The sequence below is a fragment of the Macaca fascicularis genome, chromosome 7 (assembly GCF_037993035.2).
Source record: "Macaca fascicularis isolate 582-1 chromosome 7, T2T-MFA8v1.1".
Lineage (NCBI taxonomy): Eukaryota > Metazoa > Chordata > Mammalia > Primates > Cercopithecidae > Macaca > Macaca fascicularis.
The window spans coordinates 46,172,637-46,190,200 of record NC_088381.1 but is presented as its reverse complement, the minus strand read 5'-3'; the positions used below and the strand labels follow the sequence as shown (position 1 = coordinate 46,190,200).

At 51.3% G+C, this 17,564-nt stretch overlaps 1 protein-coding gene across 25 annotated transcripts in view; it reads right to left on the bottom strand.

The window, feature by feature from the left end:
• Positions 1-17,564, bottom strand: part of PAQR5 (progestin and adipoQ receptor family member 5) — a 102,469-nt gene that overhangs the window by 14,775 nt on the left and 70,130 nt on the right. For 19 of the 25 annotated variants that reach the window (XR_012415102.1, XR_012415101.1, XR_012415100.1 and 16 more), the window contains 3 exons: positions 12,070-12,197; positions 7,109-7,314; positions 3,282-3,408 (listed from right to left, as the gene is read on the bottom strand). Coding sequence is in view for 21 of the 25 variants with exons in the window: in XM_073996133.1 (XP_073852234.1) it covers positions 3,282-3,408; positions 7,109-7,314; positions 12,070-12,197 (461 nt within the window). In the remaining 4 variants the exon portion in view is untranslated. Of the gene's footprint in view, positions 1-3,281; positions 3,409-6,347; positions 6,432-7,108; positions 7,315-12,069; positions 12,198-12,472; positions 12,715-17,564 lie in introns of all 25 variants that reach the window. The other 6 variants (XM_073996142.1, XM_073996144.1, XM_073996143.1 and 3 more) reach the window with 3 other exon arrangements.

The following is a 17,564-nucleotide window of genomic DNA, read 5'->3' as shown; positions in this document are numbered from 1 at the left end:
TCTCCCCTCAGCTCCCACTTCTGTGGCTGTTAACATGCCTGGAAACCCCTCAGGGCACAGAAGCTGAGTGCATAGGATTTTTTTTCCCCCTAGGAGACTCTCATCCTTCATGAGCAAAGGACCAGTCCTCATAGGACCCACAAGCCCCCAGCCCACCATCCAAGTCCCTCTGCAGCTGCTCTCCTCTATCCACTCCTGCAGACTCTGGCAACTCTGATGCACCTTGCTGCTTCCCGACCCTGGCCCACCCTCTCTGTAGTCTTCATCCTTGTCCTGGCTGGTTGCTCTGTCCTCCTTTTCAGCTAAAGTGTTCGACCTCCTTCAATATCCAGTCCTAATGCCACTTCTCAGAACCCTGTGTATCTCAGCAGGTGTCATTCTGCCTTATCATTATTTGTTTACACTCCCTCCCGCTACACTCTGAAGGAAATGATGGCCTCATGGGCCTCTAGGGGCATCTGCAGTCTCTCTCCTACAGCACTGGGTGCTCTCTGAAGGCAAGGGCATCCTTCTGGCACCCCCAGCTCCTAACGTGGTACCTGGAGTATGGCAGGTATTTAAGGAATGTTGGATGGGTGGGTGGGCGTGTAGATGCGTGGATGGATGGAATAGCCACAGATGCTATTAATAAATAATCCACTTCATTGGCAAAGGGAGAAGCCCCCAAACTCAGGCACCCAGGAGATGTCTGGCAAAGCTGCCCTGTCGGGTAAGTTCCTCCAAAGACACCAGGCATGCCACATCCAAAAGACCCCATCTGTTATATCTGAACCATCAGGGAAGACTCCTGGCTAGAAGAAAGCAATCTAGGCTGAGCAGGGTGGCTCACACCTGTAATCCTAGCACTTTGGGAGGCCGAGGAGAGTGCATCACCTGAGGTCAGGAGCTCGAGACCAGCCTGGCCAATGGCGAAACCCTGTCTCTCCTTAAAAACAAAACAAAACAAAAATTAAAACCAGCAAGTGTTCTAAGAATCTGAATTATGAGCTCCTGGGGGATGATCCACCATCTTGGATCATCCATTCTGGAGACAATTTCTTTTTTTTCTTTGCTCCATTGCCCAGGCTGGAGTGCAGTGGCATGATCTCAGCTCACTGCAACTTCTGCCTCCTGGGTTCAAGCGATTCTCCTGCCTCAGCCTCTTGAGTAGCTAGAATTACAGGCGCCCATGACCACACCCAGCTAACCTTTGTATTTTTAGTAGAGACAGGTTTTCACCATGTTGGCCAGACTGGTCTTGAAACCTGACTTCAGGTGATCCACCCACCTGGGGCTCCCAAAATGCTGGGATTACAGGTGTGAGCCACTACGCCCAGCCTCACCCTGGAGACTTTCTTCCACACTCACGACGCCTTCTCTTCCTCCTTTGCCCTCTCAACCTATGGTGCTCTCCCTGTCTAATCCTAAATTTCAAACATCAGAGTCACACAGCCCTAGGAGAGCCAACAGACAGGAGTAGTGACTGGTCCAAGGACCAGGTCCAAGAGTGTCCAGGTTCCTGGACCATGGCCGGTCCACAAGTCTATGCACCCAGGCCTCCGGGGCTTGCTTCATCTCTGCTGGACTTGTTTCCACAGCGTTATTACTTTTCTATGTGTGCTACACCTCCCTTCATCCATGGCAGGGACTCCTAGAAAGAGACTTTCACTCCCATGGAAGGCAGCTCCATATTTCCAACCCGCCTCAGCACAGGCGAATGGAAAGCGAGTTGGAACAGGTATTCCCGATGCTGTTTCAGAATCTATCCTTCCATTTAAAAATAAAAAACAAAAACAAAAAAACTGGTTTGTCCTGTTTGTGAAACTTGCCTGCTCTCCCTTGTGAAACTTGCCAGCCCCACACATCCCAAGGGTCACCCAAAGGAAGTTGGAGACAAAATCATTCTGGAAAAGTTACCAGATGGGGCATATTTCACCTCCCTGTTTTTTCCTGGGGAGAGGGGGGCGAGTGGAGGCCGGGAGATCCCACTGGCTCGCTGGAGTTGCCGTTGCGGAGGACAGAGAACTCAGATGTACCTGCCAGCCTACCTTTCCCGACCAGCACCAAAGGCCTCCGGCCCAAAAGTACTGGCCTTGGCACTATTCAGCCAGGGCTGTCACCCCAACACAACCATTTGGGAGATTCCCTGAGTATTTTAGGGAAAAGGAACTTCGGGCAGTTCTCTTCTACAAAGAGCTGAATAAACAGGTGTAGTTATCCCCATAACAACATAACAACATTCTCTACACTCACACCCCAGTGAGTTTTCTTGAAAGAAAGAAAGAAAGAAAAAAAACAGTGGGAATTAGAGCCAGTGAGTTGGGCCTGACTCACAGTGATGAGGGATGCATAGGGCGTTTGAATAACACCATCATCCATCACATATGCCCAGAGGCAGGCACACCCAGTCACCATTAGTGACCGCACATTTGTGGGGCACCTCCTCTGTGCCAGGCTTGTGCTAAGTGTCCTGGGTACTTTACCTGTAATTCTTCCATTTGCCTTAGGGGTATTTGTAACAGCCTCATTTTATAGATGAGCAAACTGAAGTTTGAGGTGGAAAAGCGACTTGTCCAGCAATTGAAACAGCTGCATCATTTGTAAAGCCTGGTACCAAATCAAAGGGCAGGACCTCCTTGTTCAAAAATTATTACAAATTATTAAGAATGCAGCAGACGATCCCAGGAAGGCGAGGCTGCAGTGAGCTGAGATCCCACCACTGCATTCCAGCCTGGGCCACAGACAGAGACCCTGTCTCAAAAAAAAAACAGGTCAGGCATGGTGGCTCACGCCTGTAATCCCAACACTTTGGAGGGCCAAGGTGGGTGGACCACCTGAGGTCAGGAGTTCCAGACCAGCCTGACCAACATGGGGAAACCCTGTCTCTACTAAAAATACAAAAATTAGCTGGGCATGGTGGCGGGTGCCTGTAATCTCAGCTACATGGGAGGCTGAGGCAGGAGAATCACTTGAACTCAGGAGGCGGAGGTTGCAGTGGGCCGAGATTGTGTCATCACATTTCAGCCTGGGTGACAGAGTAAGACTCTGTCTCAAAAAAAAAAAAAAAAAAAGCAGCAGAGTATTAGCAGCAAGTATCAGGCTCTCTGAGCATGGAGGCCTGGAGCTTGCATGCCCAGGAAGCTGGTTTTGCCAGCAATAGGAAGTCCACCTGAAACAGAGTCCTAGGTTCCCAAGCATCTTTTCCACTGAGCCCACTTCTTCCCCAGCTCCCTCAAAGAGTGCAGGGAGCTGCACGAAAGACCCTCCCTCCCCTCCCATCTGAGGTCAGAGCGACCCAGTACCTGGAGTAGCAGGAGAGGCCTGTGCTGAGGACGGTGTTCAGTACAGCCATGGCCACGTAGTAGTTGTGGAAGATGGTGCACACCAGCGTGTCTGGGAACGTGTATGCAGAATAGGCAATGGCTGAGCCTGGGGAAGAAACACCAGCCTTGGGAGAGGAGCCAGGCCTTGCCACCATATAGGCCCCTTGCAAAGACCGTGCCCAGCATCTGACTTGGCCCCCATCATTCCCATAGTCCTGGCTCTGTGCCCTTGCTGGGGCCATTCCCCCTTCCAGGATGTCCTCCTCTCTCTTCTCTGCCCACCCAAATCCCATCCTGAGAGTTTACTGTGAGCCTAGCTTTGCTTCAAGGGCTTTACATATGTGACATCACATAACACTTCAACCATCCTCCTTCATAACTCTGTACTTATCCTCATTGCACAGATGGGAATTTAATCACTCGTCCAGGGTCCTGCAGCTAGGGAGTTAGCAAAGATGGGCTTCAAACCCAGGCAGGTTAGTGACAGTTCCCGCTTTTAGCCACATGCTGTGGTCCACGATGACAGACCCAGTGAGCCAAGCTCCACTCAGGGTGTGCACATCTCACTTGCCCAGGGACATGGGTGCTCCTGGTAGAAAGATCAGTGTTGGAGGGAGGGCCCTTACTGAGATGAGGATGTCATATCTGCAGCTGGGGGACAGGCCAGCTGAGAGGCTGGGTGTTGCATTGTGTTTTAGGTTTTGGAGTTTGTGAGAGAAGGGTTGCTTAAGGACCTTCTAGAGACCTGTTTGCTGAAGCATTTATTTGGAAGAGCAGGGGAGATCACTGTCCTTTTCAAAGGGGCCAGGTGTGCTTCAGCTGGGGAGATGGGCCTGGACCTGCACCCTCACCTCCTGAGGTCTCCCCCAAGGGAGGCAGCCCAGGGCCTGATGGCCATGCCTAGGACACCTGCCATTCCAAAGACATCAGGAACCATGGAGTCCTAGCTCAGGGCTGAACAAGGCCTTGGGCCATACAGGTTGATCTCTGTCTTTTATCCCATTGACAGGTGGATCTAGCGAAGCTGGCCACACAGGCAAAGAGGGTGAACAGCAAAGCCTCCTGGTCCCATGTTCCCAGCTCCAGTAGGCAGCGCTCGAGATTTCAGTGGGAAGCTGCCTCCAGAGGGACAGGCAAGGCCTTCGTCTGGCCCCATACTGGGAGGGGGTTCCCTTCTGGACTGGGACACATTCGCTCAGCAGATGCCACCTGGGGCAAGCTGTGGGCCATACAAGAGCCAGGGAGCCTCTGTCCCTGCCCAGAACCGCAGCCAGAAGCAAAAGATCAGAGCCTGAGGGAGTGTGGGGCAGGCGCTCAGGATGGGTGGAGCACAAGGCACAGGAGCTGATCTTGGAACAAAGCCTGGCAGGTCATCTGGGATTCTGACAGGAGCCTGAGGGCAGGGAGGCTTTCAGCTTTGGGTGCAGGCTAAGGAAGGGGAACTTCCTCTTTCAGGCACTAAGGGAGTCAATGAAGGATTTTGATGACCAAAACCTAGTGAAAGCGCACAGGATGGCCTGAGGGAGGAACCCCTGGGAGCCTGGGAACACCTGTGGTAGAAGGTGTTGTGGAAGCCTCCAGGGGCCGGGGGAGGTGGAGAAGGCTGTGATAACTGTGCAAGTGAGAGGCCAGGGCCTGAGTCAAGACGAAGGGGCAGTGCCACTTACAGCAGGTAGGAGAGAAGTCACCTGGCCTTAATAACCAATTGGCCAGAGGATGGGCGTGGGCGGGGAGTGAGAGGAAGGGGACCCCGAGGATTAGTGAGGCTTCTGACTGGGGAGAAGGAGTAGGGGCGCGACCATAGTCAGGCTGGACATACAGAACGGTAGCAGGTGTAGGGGCAGGGGCAGGAGCAGGTACAGTTCTTGTCTCATGGCTCTGAGGTGGTGTGGACCTCAGGTAAGAGGTCTACACTGGAGACAGGGCTTCTCCGGAGGTGGGAAGAGATGCACTAGGCTTGGAGGAGATCCCCGGGGAGCCAGATCATGCAAGAGGAGAGGTCAAAGGACTACTTCTGAGCCTCCCCGCCCATGTGTGCTGGAAAGCAGAGGAGGGGAGCCAGCCCAGGGGAGGGGGGACATGGAGGGTAAGAGGGAATCCGGAGGGTGGGAGGGGACCCAGGAGGGAGGGAGAGATGTGACAGGGACCAGAGAAAGAGAGGGGCACTGAGGAGGCCTGAAGTATCCCTGTGTCAATCTCGGCAGTCAGGAGGCTGGGACCCTGGACAGGGGCACGCACATTCCCTGCTCTCTTCTGCAAACCCATCAAACCCTGAGGGTAAGCCTGGCTCACACGGAAAGGGGCAAGGTCTGGTGAATGCTGGGGACTGGACAGCAGAGCACTGAGGAGTGGGCAGTGAAGCGGGAAAATGTGTGTGTATGTGTGTGTGTGTGTGAGCATGTGTGTCTGTGTGGTGTGTGTGTATGTATGTGGTGTGTGTGATGTGCATGTGTGTGGTGCGTGTGTGTGATGTATGTGAGAGTGTGAGTGTGTGGATGTGTGTGTAGTGTCTGAGAGTATGTGTGCATATATGTGCATGTGAGTGTGTATGTGGTGTGAGTGTGTATGTGAGTGTATTGTGTGTATATGTCAGTATGTGTGGTGTGTATGTGGATGTGAGTGTGTGTGGAGGGTCTGAGAGTATGTGTGTGTGCATGTGAGTGTATTGTGTGTATGTGTTGTGTGTGTATGTGAGTGTACTGTGTGTGTGTCAGTATGTGTGGTGTGTGCGTAGTGTCTGAGACTGTGTGTGTGCCTGTGAGTGTATTGTGTGTATGTGGTGTGAGTGTGTGTGAGTCTATTGTGTGTGTGTCAATGTGTAAGTATGTGTGGCATGTGGTGTGTGTGTGTGTGTGGAGTGTGTGCATGTAAGTGTATTGTGTATATGTGGTGAGTGTGTGTATGTGTATGTGTGAGTGCATCGTATGTGTGTCAGTATGTGAGTGTGTGTGTGAGTGTGAGTGTGTGTATATGAAGAAAGAGGATGAAGGTAGGCTCCTCATGGACCACCTTTTGGGCAAGGAAGACAATAATTGGTTTTCTCACCTAGAATGGGACCTGGAGGAAGAATCCAGAACTCATATCCTTAGGGACAGATGCATGCCCACAAGGGGAGGAGAGGAGAAAAGGCTGGAGGAGGGCGCATCATAGTCAAAGAAAAAGACAAGGAAGAGGGGACAGTCAGTACCCATTTTCACCAGCTTAGGCTGCTGCTCTATTCCTGCACACTCTGAGCATCTCTCTGATTGCTCTAAGCCTCTGGACATATGAGGCTCATGAGCTCACCCTCCTCCTCTTGCCTGGCATGACAGAGACCAGCACTGATGTACTAGAGTCAGTTCATTCTGGCCTGTGAGAGAGCTGAGTGCTGAACACAGCCATCATTAAAAATTAAATCACATAAACTTGCAATTAAATAAATCCTATTAACAAAAGTACTGAGTACTCAATGACTACATCTACTGTATCTGCATGGTGGAATTTCTATAATGGTGTGCTACGCATATCTCTTCCCACCCTTGTGTTCTGTGATGTCATGTTGGTAGGTTGAAGCTGGCCATGATGGGAAGATTTACACCATAGAAACTGGCAAACACCACAGATCAGGGCTGTTGTGGCTAAATATTTAGCAGTGTGCTTATGGACAGTTTCTTATAAAAAACCCACTGGGAACCTGGACAGGGGCACTGGCATTCCCTGGACTCTTCTGCAAACTCATCGAAGCCTTCCAGTGACCTTAGCTCCCAGGAGAAGGGGCAAACAGCCCACTTGCAGGGGAAGGAAAGCAAGAACAAGGCCTCACATACCCAGGCTGAAGAGGTTGACGGCGCCATAGTCCAGGAAGTAGCAAATGTGCCGGGCATTCTTGGACATAGAGCTGAAGGTGTGTGCACAGCTGGACGCAAGCGGGTACACGCAGCTGGTGCACATGTACACAAGCATGGGCCAGGAGTAGTTGTCATTCTTGATGTCTGTCACATACAGTGCAGTCACAAACCTCCATGCAAAGAACCTGGAACACAGAGGGCCCATTCACCTCCACGATGAACACAGAGGGCCCACTCACCCTCCACGATAAACAGAGGGCCCACTCACCCTCCGTGATGAACACAGAGGGCCCACTCACCCTCCACGATGAGCACAGAGGGCCCACTCACCCTCCACGATAAACAGAGGGCCCACTCACCCTCCACGATGAACACAGAGGGCCCACTCACCCTCCACGATGAACACAGAGGGCCCACTCACCTTCCATCATAAACACAGAGGGCCCATGCGCCCTCTACCATGAACACAGAGGGCCCACTCACCATCCACCATGAAAACAGAGGGCCCACTCACCATCCACGATAAACACAGAGGGCCCACTCACCCTCCACCATGAAAACAGAGTGCCCACTCACCATCCACGATAAACACAGAGGGCCCACTCACCCTCCTCCATGAACAAAGAGGGTCCACTCACCCTCCACCATGAACAAAGAGGATCCACTCACCCTCCACCATGAACACAGAGGATCCACTCACCCACCGTGGTGAACACAGAGAGTCCACTCGCCCTCCACCATGAACACAGAGGATCCACTCACCCACCGTGGTGAACACAGAGAGTCCACTCGCCCTCCACCATGAACACAGAGGATCCACCCACCCACCGTGGTGAACACAGAGAGTCCACTTGCCCTTCATCATGAACACAGAGGATCCACTCACCCTCCACCGTGAACACAGAGAACCCACTCACCCTCCACCATGAACACAGAGGATCACGCACCCTCCACGATAAACAGAGGGTCCACTCACCCTCCACCATGAACACAGAGGATCCAGTCCCCCTCCACCATGAACACAGAGGATCCAGTCCCCCTCCACCATGAACACAGAGGATCCACTCACCCTCCATCATGAACACAGAGGATCCAGTCCCCCTCCACCATGAACACAGAGGATCCAGTCCCCCTCCACCATGAACACAGAAGATCCACTCACCCTCCACCATGAACACAGAGGATCCACTCGCCCTCCACCATGAACACAGAGGATCCAGTCCCCCTCCACCATGAACACAGAGGATCCACTCACCCTCCACCATGAACACAGAGGATCCACTCGCCCTCCACCATGAACACAGAGGATCCAGTCCCCCTCCATCATGAACACAGAGGATCCAGTCCCCCTCCACCATGAACACAGAGGATCCAGTCCCCCTCCACCATGAACACAGAGGATCCAGTCCCCCTCCACCATGAACACAGAGGATCCAGTCCCCCTCCACCATGAACACAGAGGATCCAGTCCCCCTCCACCATGAACAGAGAGGATCCAGTCCCCCTCCACCATGAACACAGAAGATCCACTCACCCTCCACCATGAGCACAGAGGATCTACTCGCCCTCCACCATGAACAGAGGATCCAGTCCCCCTCCACCATGAACACAGAGGATCCACTCGCCCTCCACCATGAACACAGAGGATCCAGTCCCCCTCCACCATGAACACAGAGGATCCAGTCCCCCTCCACCACGAACACAGAGGATCACTCACCCTCCACCATGAACACGGAGGCCCACTCACCCTCCACCATGAACACAGAGGATCCACTCACCCTCCACCATGAACACGGAGGCCCACTCACCCTCCATCATGAACACAGAGGATCCACTCACCCTCCATCATGAACACAGAGGGCCCACTCACCCTCCATGATGGAAGCTCCTCTTAGATCCTCACCTATCTACTGTCTCCATTCCCTCGCGATGACCAATTCCTTTGTGTTCTCACTTTGGGGAAATACAGTGTGTTAGGGAGGTGGGGGGGGTCCTTTTTTAATTGGGAGGCAGTATGTTGGGAATGGGCAGGTGAAGTAAGAAGAGAAGCTTTATGTATATCTAGTCCAATCCCCTAGCGATTCTCCAGCCTCAGCTTGCATGCTTCCAGGGATGGGGGGCTCATTACCTCCCAAGGCAGCTCTGAGGGCTGGAAAGTTCTCCTTCATTGGCTCAAATCTATCCTCCTTGTATCTATCTCCATTTGGTTGGCCTAGTTCCCTCCACCAGGATCACAGAAAACGTGTGTGTGTGTGTGTGTGTGTGTGTGTGCACGCATGTGTTTTTTTGTTTTTTTGTTTTGTTTTGTTTTTTTGAGATGGAGTCTCGCTTTGTCTCTAGGCTGGAGTGCAGTGGCACGATCTTGGCTCACTGCAACCTCTGTCTCCTGGGTTCATGTGATTCTCTTGCCTCAGCCTCTCGAGTAGCTGGGACTACAGGGGCCCGCCACCACGTCTGGCTAATTTTTGTATTTTTAGTAGAGACGGGGTTTCACCATGTTGGCCAGGATGGTCTTGATCTCCTGACCTCGTGATCTGCCCACCTCGGCCTCCCAAAGTGCTGGGATTACAGGCGTGAGCCACTGCGCCCGGCTGCCTATCAAATATTTTAAGGCAGTCTTTCTAACCCCCTCCCACCTCCTTGAACTTCACATTAAACAACCCCAGTTCCTTCAGCCATTCCTTGCAGGATCTAAATTTGGCGTTACCACCATCCTTGTGGTTTGTCCTTGCTCCATGTAGTTTATCTGTGTCCCTCTTGTAGGAAGGCTCCTCAAATAGAAACAATGCCCCAGGTGGAACCTTGCAAGCCCAGAGGACAAGAGGACTATTTTCTCCCTCCTCCTCCACACTGTTCCTCCACTAAGAGTACAATCACTTTTCTGAACAGCTAGTCCCACAGCTGACTCTCAGCAGAGCCTAGATCTCTATGCAGAGACACTTCACAATTCTTCACCAGATCTGCCTGACCTGCAATCCACACATGAGGTCCCGCCTGCAGAACACCTCACTTCCACAACCCACGCCTAGAGAGCTGGCTCCCTTTCCCACTAACTCCTCCAAGGAAGGAGACTCTACAGAGTTTTTCATATATAGGAGCTGAAGGAGCGTTGCTAAATCCTTCCAGCTACACTTGTGGTCTCTTCATTTTTGTCCCAGCAGAAGTAAAGCTTAAGCTATTTGCTGTTTCTCAAAACGTATCCTTCAGTCATTTCAATGTTTTGGTGGTCCCATTTCCCTAGGGCATCTTGATCCAGACCTTCCCAAGTCCTTCCTGCTACTCTCTGTTGCTCAGTCAGGATCATCTCTGAGAGCCTGGCACAGTGTAGAGGTGCATAGGCAGTGCTGGGGGTGAGGGGGTGCGGCTCAACCAGCTTGGCTCAGCTGTAAAATAGCAAAAAAATCACCCTACAGGGATCCAAGCATGCAGCACAAGACCCACAAGCAGGGATGGACAGGCCGGTAGCCTTTTAGCAGCTCAAATCTCAAAACAGGCTAAATCAACCATGATTCATCCAGAAAATGGAACACCAGGCAGATGTTCCAAAGTCCAGGAGACATGTAGATTGCAGATGCTGACCGAGTGAGATCTCCAAGGGAGGGAAGTAAGGGGAGGGCAGCGGGGAAAGAGGCAGATGCTGGGGACACTCACAGCACAGATGCTCCTGAGTCCCCAGAAAAGCTGCAGAAGGACACACAGGAAGCAGGTCTCCCTGGCCACTCCAGGGAGGAGAACTGGGGCCAGTGGCAGAGCCTGACTCTATTCCCTTCTGAAGGGTTATAATTTATAAGCACGTATACTTTTAAAAATGACAGATGGCCCCTGGAGCAGGGCTGTGCTGCCACCCCTGCCCAGTCCGCAGGCCCAGGGTTGCCACGCCCCTTTACAGATCACCCTAGTCCACACCAGACTGAGCTCTCTCCTCTCTCCACTGAGCTGGCTGCTGGAACCAAACAGCCTGCCCCTGCATTTTGGCCCTGGGTCTGTCTTCTGATTTTTAGTCGGGCTGGCTGCCCCTGTGCGGGGAGCCTGGGCCCATCTGCACGCATGGCACACTCCTAATCTCTTCTCACCGTGACTAGAGGGAGTCCAGTGACCAGCCTGTGACACAGCGCCCCTGCATGACATAAGGAAGCCACCCCTTCTCTCGGCTGTGTCTATGTCGACCAGTGGTGGTCTGAGTGGGACAGTGGCTTGAATGGCCTCTGAGTTCTTCCAGCTCAGATCCACTGTGATTTGGTGCTTTGACCCTGTCTCCATCCTCCATTCATTAAGCAAAGGTGCGCAGTGTGTGACATTGGCCTTCATCCCCCACCTTTCTCAGCAAGGCCCCTCTTCGCTTCCCTGGCAACTCCCATTTCTGGGCACAGGCTTCCCAGAGCTTTGCTCTTAGCTGGCTCCACCTACAGGCTGCCAGATGAAGTGCCTCCCAGTTGCCATGGTTCCCAGAATGATTACGGAACACCCACAGCTCTGTGCCAGATGCTTCTACCAATGTTTTCTCCCGAAACTCTCACAGCAACCCTTGGGGAGGTGCGGACCATCACTCCTACTTTGCAGGTAGGAAAATGTGAGGCTCAGAGAGGTTGACTTCCTCAAACTAGTGACATTTTAACCAAGGCTCCTGAAAAACCTGGAAAGTCTCCAAGACTGAAGGAGGTGAAGGTAAATGCTATCATATCAGGCATGAGAGCAGGGAGCCGGGAAGGACTGAGGCACTTTTGGGATTTCCCCTCAAATCCTACCCCAGTCCATGCCATCCCAGTGGCACACCCAATGTCTCTTCCCTCTGTCACACACCCCCTTCACCTGCGCATACCCATGGGGGATCCCCAAACCCCAGCACAGAATCTCAGCCATCTCAACACTAGCTGTGTCAAGACTCCCTGGTCTCCAGGGCTCCTGAAGGAGACAGGCCGGTCAAGGGGGCCAGAAGGTACCAGAAGGGCAGCAAGTGAGTCCAAATGTTGAGAGTCTCATTGGTCATTTGGAAAAGGCTGAGGATACAGGCAGTGGCAGAACTCTGTGGATGGCGGTAGCCGAAGAGGATGCCTTGCTCATGGAACACCTGCAGAGGCAAAAGGAAAAGGACACTGAGGTGAGACCAGAGGGCAGCACGAAGGTCTCTGGAGGGACATCTTCCAGGCCGTGCACTGTGTGCCTGGAACGCTTGACCCCAAGCCCTTGACCTGTTAAGCTGTTCCCCTCACTCTCTCCTTCCCTCACAGTGGCTTCTAAAATCCCACATCCTCCAAGAAGCCTCCAGCCAGCTGGAGGAGGGAATTCAAGGGCCAGCCTCCCTTTGGGAATCCAGCCTGTCTTTGCATTCCCTGGCGTACTTACTCTTGGCATGAATCTTGCCTAAGAATCCGTTTTCCTACCCCTCTGCCTGGGGCCTACAGCCCGGTTTTTGGACGCCGTTTTGGTGAGCTGACATAGATGCTGTCTGTCTGAGCCGGCAAGCCCTACATGTCAGGGGCTGGTGGGAAGAACTCTGCAGAAGATGTCCCCGGTGCCAGGATATATTCACCAAGGTGCTTCATAAAGGGCTTTTGATGATGAGGACCGTGATGCTGATGCCTGGGCTGCAGGAAGAGGAGGTGGCTGCCCACAGCACGGCTACTCAAACCACTGCCACCCCCATGCAGCCCATTTGGCAAGTCCCCCCCCAAAAAACACCCCCACTGAGAAACCTGGACTGATCAGGTGAAATATGGCGTATCAACCTGCCTGGAGTATTGTATTATATCCACTAAAAGTGGTGAGAAGATAATGAGGCCAGAGGGACAACAGCCCAGGATGCAATAAGAAGTGAAGAAATGTGGAATTTAAACTGTATTCCTGCCACGGTTAGAAGAGCTTGGGAGATTGAAGCTTACACCGTGGGGCAGAGGCTGGGAGGAACATAGAAAAGTGGTGTTTAATTTGTTGAGGTAGTAGGATGGAAGGAGACCTGTTTTCCCCTTCTCTGTTGATTTAGACCAAGGGTTCTCAATTTTGACACTATTGACACTTTGGGCCAGATCATTGTTTGTTGTGGGGGCCAACCTGTGCATCCTTTCACAGCATCCATGGCCTCTATCTGCTAAACGCCACTAGCACACACTGTCGGCACCCTACCCCCCAAGTTGTGACAAACAGAAATGTCTCCAGATATTGCCAGATGTCCCCTGGGGGCTAAAGTTGCCCCCAGGTAAGGACCACTGATTTAGATAAGTGTTGCCATACCCTTTGAAACCTAAATTATAAATGAGTAGGGTAATTGAAGCAAATAATAACAATGATAATGTTAGTAATCATAACCTAAATCAGGTCACAATAAGTTGCAAAGCCTCTCCTTTGAATTTCTAGGGCTGTGAGGGGAAGGCTAGAGGAACTTCAATCTAGCCACCCATTTCTCATTTGGGGTGCCAACATCTTAGTGTAAGAGAGGTTCTCTGTTAAAAAAATGTACAATATATAATACCAGAGTTTGTGCTATCTCTTTTTTGTTTTTTTTTTTTTTGAGACAGGGTCTTGATCTGAAGCCCAGGCTGGAGTGCAGTGGTGCAATCATGGCTTACTGCAGCCTCAAACTCCTGGGCTTCAAATGATCCTCCCACCTTAGCCACCTGAGTAGCTGGAACTACAGGAGTGCCACCATGGTCAGCTAATTTTTTTATTTTTTTTTATTTTTTTTGTGACGGAGTCTCACTTTGTTGCCCAGGCTGGAGTGCAGTGGTGTGATCTAGGCTCACTGAAACCTCTGCTTCCCAGGTTCAAGCAATTCTCCTGCCTCAGCTCCTCAAGTAGCTGGGATTACAAGCGCATGCCACAACGCCTGGCTAATTTTTTGTATTACTAGTAGAGACAGGGTTTCATCATGTTGCCCAGATTGGTCTCGAACTCCTGACCTTAAGTGATCCACCCACCTCGACCTCCCAAAGTGCTGCTGGGATTACAGGTGTGAGCTACCATGCCCAGCCTAATTTTTTATTTTTTGCAAAGACAAGGTCTCACTATGATGCCCAGACTCATCTTGAATTCCTGGGCTCAAGTGATTCTCCCATCTTGGCCTCCTAAAGTGCTGGGATTAGAGGTGTGAGCCATTGTGCCCAGCCTTGTGCTATTTCTTGGGGTTCCAAGTCAAGTAGTCACATGGAACAGTGCAGAAGGTGAGGGGCTGCCAGAGTAATGAGTCAAATCTGGGCCCCCAAGGCGCCATGTGGCCTTGAGAAAAGTGAAGCTGAGGCCCTGGGTCACAGCTCTCAGGGCCTCTGTGTAAAATGAGAGGGCTTGGCTAGCTGAATGGTCGGAACATTCCCTTCCAGCAGTAGCTCCAAGTATTAGAGAACTCTTAGTTCAGTTCTGGGTTAAACTGGTCAACTAGAGGGAGGGGATATAATGAAGTTGGCTCATGGTCCAATGAAGAAATACTATGAATTCGGTTTGGGTCTTAGGTAATTAAAGCGATTTGTTCCAGTTTTTGATTCACCATTCAATTCTGCTGACGCCCCGGTTTATGGTGGACAGATTCCTATAATGGGCAGCAGGAATCTTGAGTTGCAGATTTCCACCCCACCAAGGCTGATGATAAGGAGGCAAATAGGCCAATGGCCTTCAGCCTTTGATCCCTGTGGAGGAGGACGGCATGTGCTTGGCGGGACTCAGAAAGCCTTCTAGCAGAAATAACAGCTCCCAGGAGCTCCACACTGGGTCTGTCCTTCTACCTTTCAAGCTTCTTTCTCTCTTCTTTTAAAGTCGTTGTTTTATAATTATTTATTAAAGCACTGGCCACTGGTTACAATGCAGACTCCATTAATCACTATTTATTCCTTCATATGAATTAGACTAGCAGATCCTATAAACCAAGAGACTTTGTGACAAGGGGCCAGTGAGAGCAGAAACATTTCAGAGCACTGGGAATGTGGGGACAGTGGCCTGCAGGGAGGAGGTGGGGCAGGGCTGCAGGAGAGCACAGACCCTGTGACAGCCACAGTGGCAGTGGCTAAACAGAAGCTGGAGGAAAAGGTCACTCACAGTCTGTGACTACTTCCCTTCTCTCTGTGGATCCCGGCATTCCAGCAGGCAATACCGGGGGGACTGATGTCGTCAAAAGCCAGCGGGGAACAGAAGGGAAATCCATACACTGGACAACTTGACCTCATTTAGGAATCCGGCCCCAGACCTGGGGAGGATATTTTACCACCAAAGCCAGGGCTGGGCCCAGATTAAAAACACCTGCCTCCATCTGACCTGCTACGCTGACCCCAGAAAAGGATGGGAAGCCCAATACTGGCCATGCAATAGGGGCAGGATTCAAAGCAGCCTTTCCAAAAAAATAAATGGATGGATAAAGTGTAGTAAAAGGAGTCCCTCTGTCCCAGGACAGTGATGTTCCAGCTTAGACTAAGAAGACTGACCTGTCCCTGCCCTCCCCAACTTGAACCTCTGTCTATCAAACCCCATTGCTAGTTCTTAGTTGTGCTCCTGCCCTGAGCTCCTGTGAGCACAGGAAAGGAGAAACATTCTCTCCGTCTTCCCACTCCAGCCTTAGCAAAGTGCTTTGCCTAGAGCAGACCTTCATGGAATGCAGGGTACATACATTGAAAGGACAAACTAAATATTTGACAGCAATTTTGTATTCCAAACCCAGTTTGACCCCAAAGGAAAACTGCAATCATTTCCTCAACACTTCGTAGCTTGGCCTCATTTCTAAGCGCCCCCAAGTAAGCAAGTGCTTGCTTATTTGCACAGCAGAATTGATTTGTAGGACTCCACCTTGCACCCCTAGTTGCAGGCTGAGCAATTTAGAGTGAAATGAAATCAAATTATATGCAGCATATTATTTAGAACTGAGAACCTCCAGGAACTAGGAGCGGAAGGGCACATCAGCAAGTTTTCCCTTTCAGTTCCTGCCCCAGGCTCAGCATCGAGGAAAGTCTTCTTGCATGGCCAAGACTTGCATGCACCTGCTAGCCGATGCCTACAATTCCACCGTGACAGTTAAAAGCTTTTGGTTTTTCTAGCTATTAAACTGCAAACCACCTGGAGAAAATAGCTGGGCATTTTTGGCCAGCTGTAAATAAGGGCAGATTTTGATAGCGGGGAAAGGGAAGAGGCAGAGTGGGATCAGGGGGCTTCGGGCGCTATTCACATGAATTCTGTGATTCCTGCTCACTGAATCCTCACAACCAGCTTGTGAGGAAGAACCTATTATTGTCCCCATTTCACAGAAAAAGAAACTGAGGCCTGGAGAGGTTAGGGCACTTATTTAAGTTCTCAAAAGTAACAGAAGCAAAGCTGAAACCTAAATGCAGACAGCAGGCTCCATTCCCTGCCCTCTTGTGCACTGTCCTTCATTGCTTCCCCTGGGGAGGGCTCTGTCAAGAGATAAAACCCCTATCCCCCGGCCTGTACTGTGATTTTGGACTGTGACATACTTCTCTGAGCCTTAGATTCTTCTTCTTTAAAGTGCCATTATGAACTAAATCTGGGAGGGAACTGTGTCCCTCCCAAAATTCATCTGTTAAGTTAAAGTCCTAACCCCCAGGACCTCAGATGCAACTGCATTCAGAGATAAGGTCTTTCAAGAAGCCATTAGAGTGGGTCCTAATCCAATCTGCCTGGTGTCCCTCACAAGAAGAGGACATTTGAATTCACAGAGAGACACCAGGGATGAGCGCCCACAGAGTGGTGACCTTGTACAGAGGCAGCAAGAGAGTGGCCATCTGTAAGCCAAGGAGAGAGGCTTCGCCCCTGTCCAAACCTTGATCTTGGATACCTTTCAGTCTCCGGAACTGTGAGAAAATAACTTTCTGTTGTTTAGACCACTCAGTCTGTGGTATTTTGTTGTGGCAGCCCTAGCAAACTAATACAAGCAGTGAGGTTGTGCAAGCCAGCGCCTCTCAAACTTTCTTCTAGTGTGTGCAGAGCACCTGGGCACCTTACTGCAGTGTAGTGGCTGGGGCAAGAGTCTGCAGTTCTAATCAGCTCCCAGGGCCTGCTGATGCTACAACTGCCTCTGGCTTCAAAGCCAGACTCCCACCCTAGCATCGTGCTGTCACCTTCCTGCCCAGAATCCAGTTCCCTACAGAAGAGGAAGTTCCCTCTACGTAAGAGGGACATGATGACAGGGAAGGCCAGGACAAGGAATAGTTAGAGGCCAGTGGGGAGTCTGATGAGGTGTTTGCTGGCAGAGGGCAGGGGAAGAATGAGAGGGAAAAGGGGGAGGCCATGCATTGATGCAGCAATTATTATTATTATTATTATTATTATTATTATTATTATTATTGAGACAGAGTCTCACTCTGTTGCCCAGGCTGGAGTGCAGTGGCACGATCTCGGCTCCCTGCAAGCTCTGCCTCCTGAGTTCAAGTGATTCTCGTGCTTCAGCCTCCCGAGTAGCTGGGATTACAGGCGCCTGCCACCATGCTCAGCTAAATTTTTGTATTTT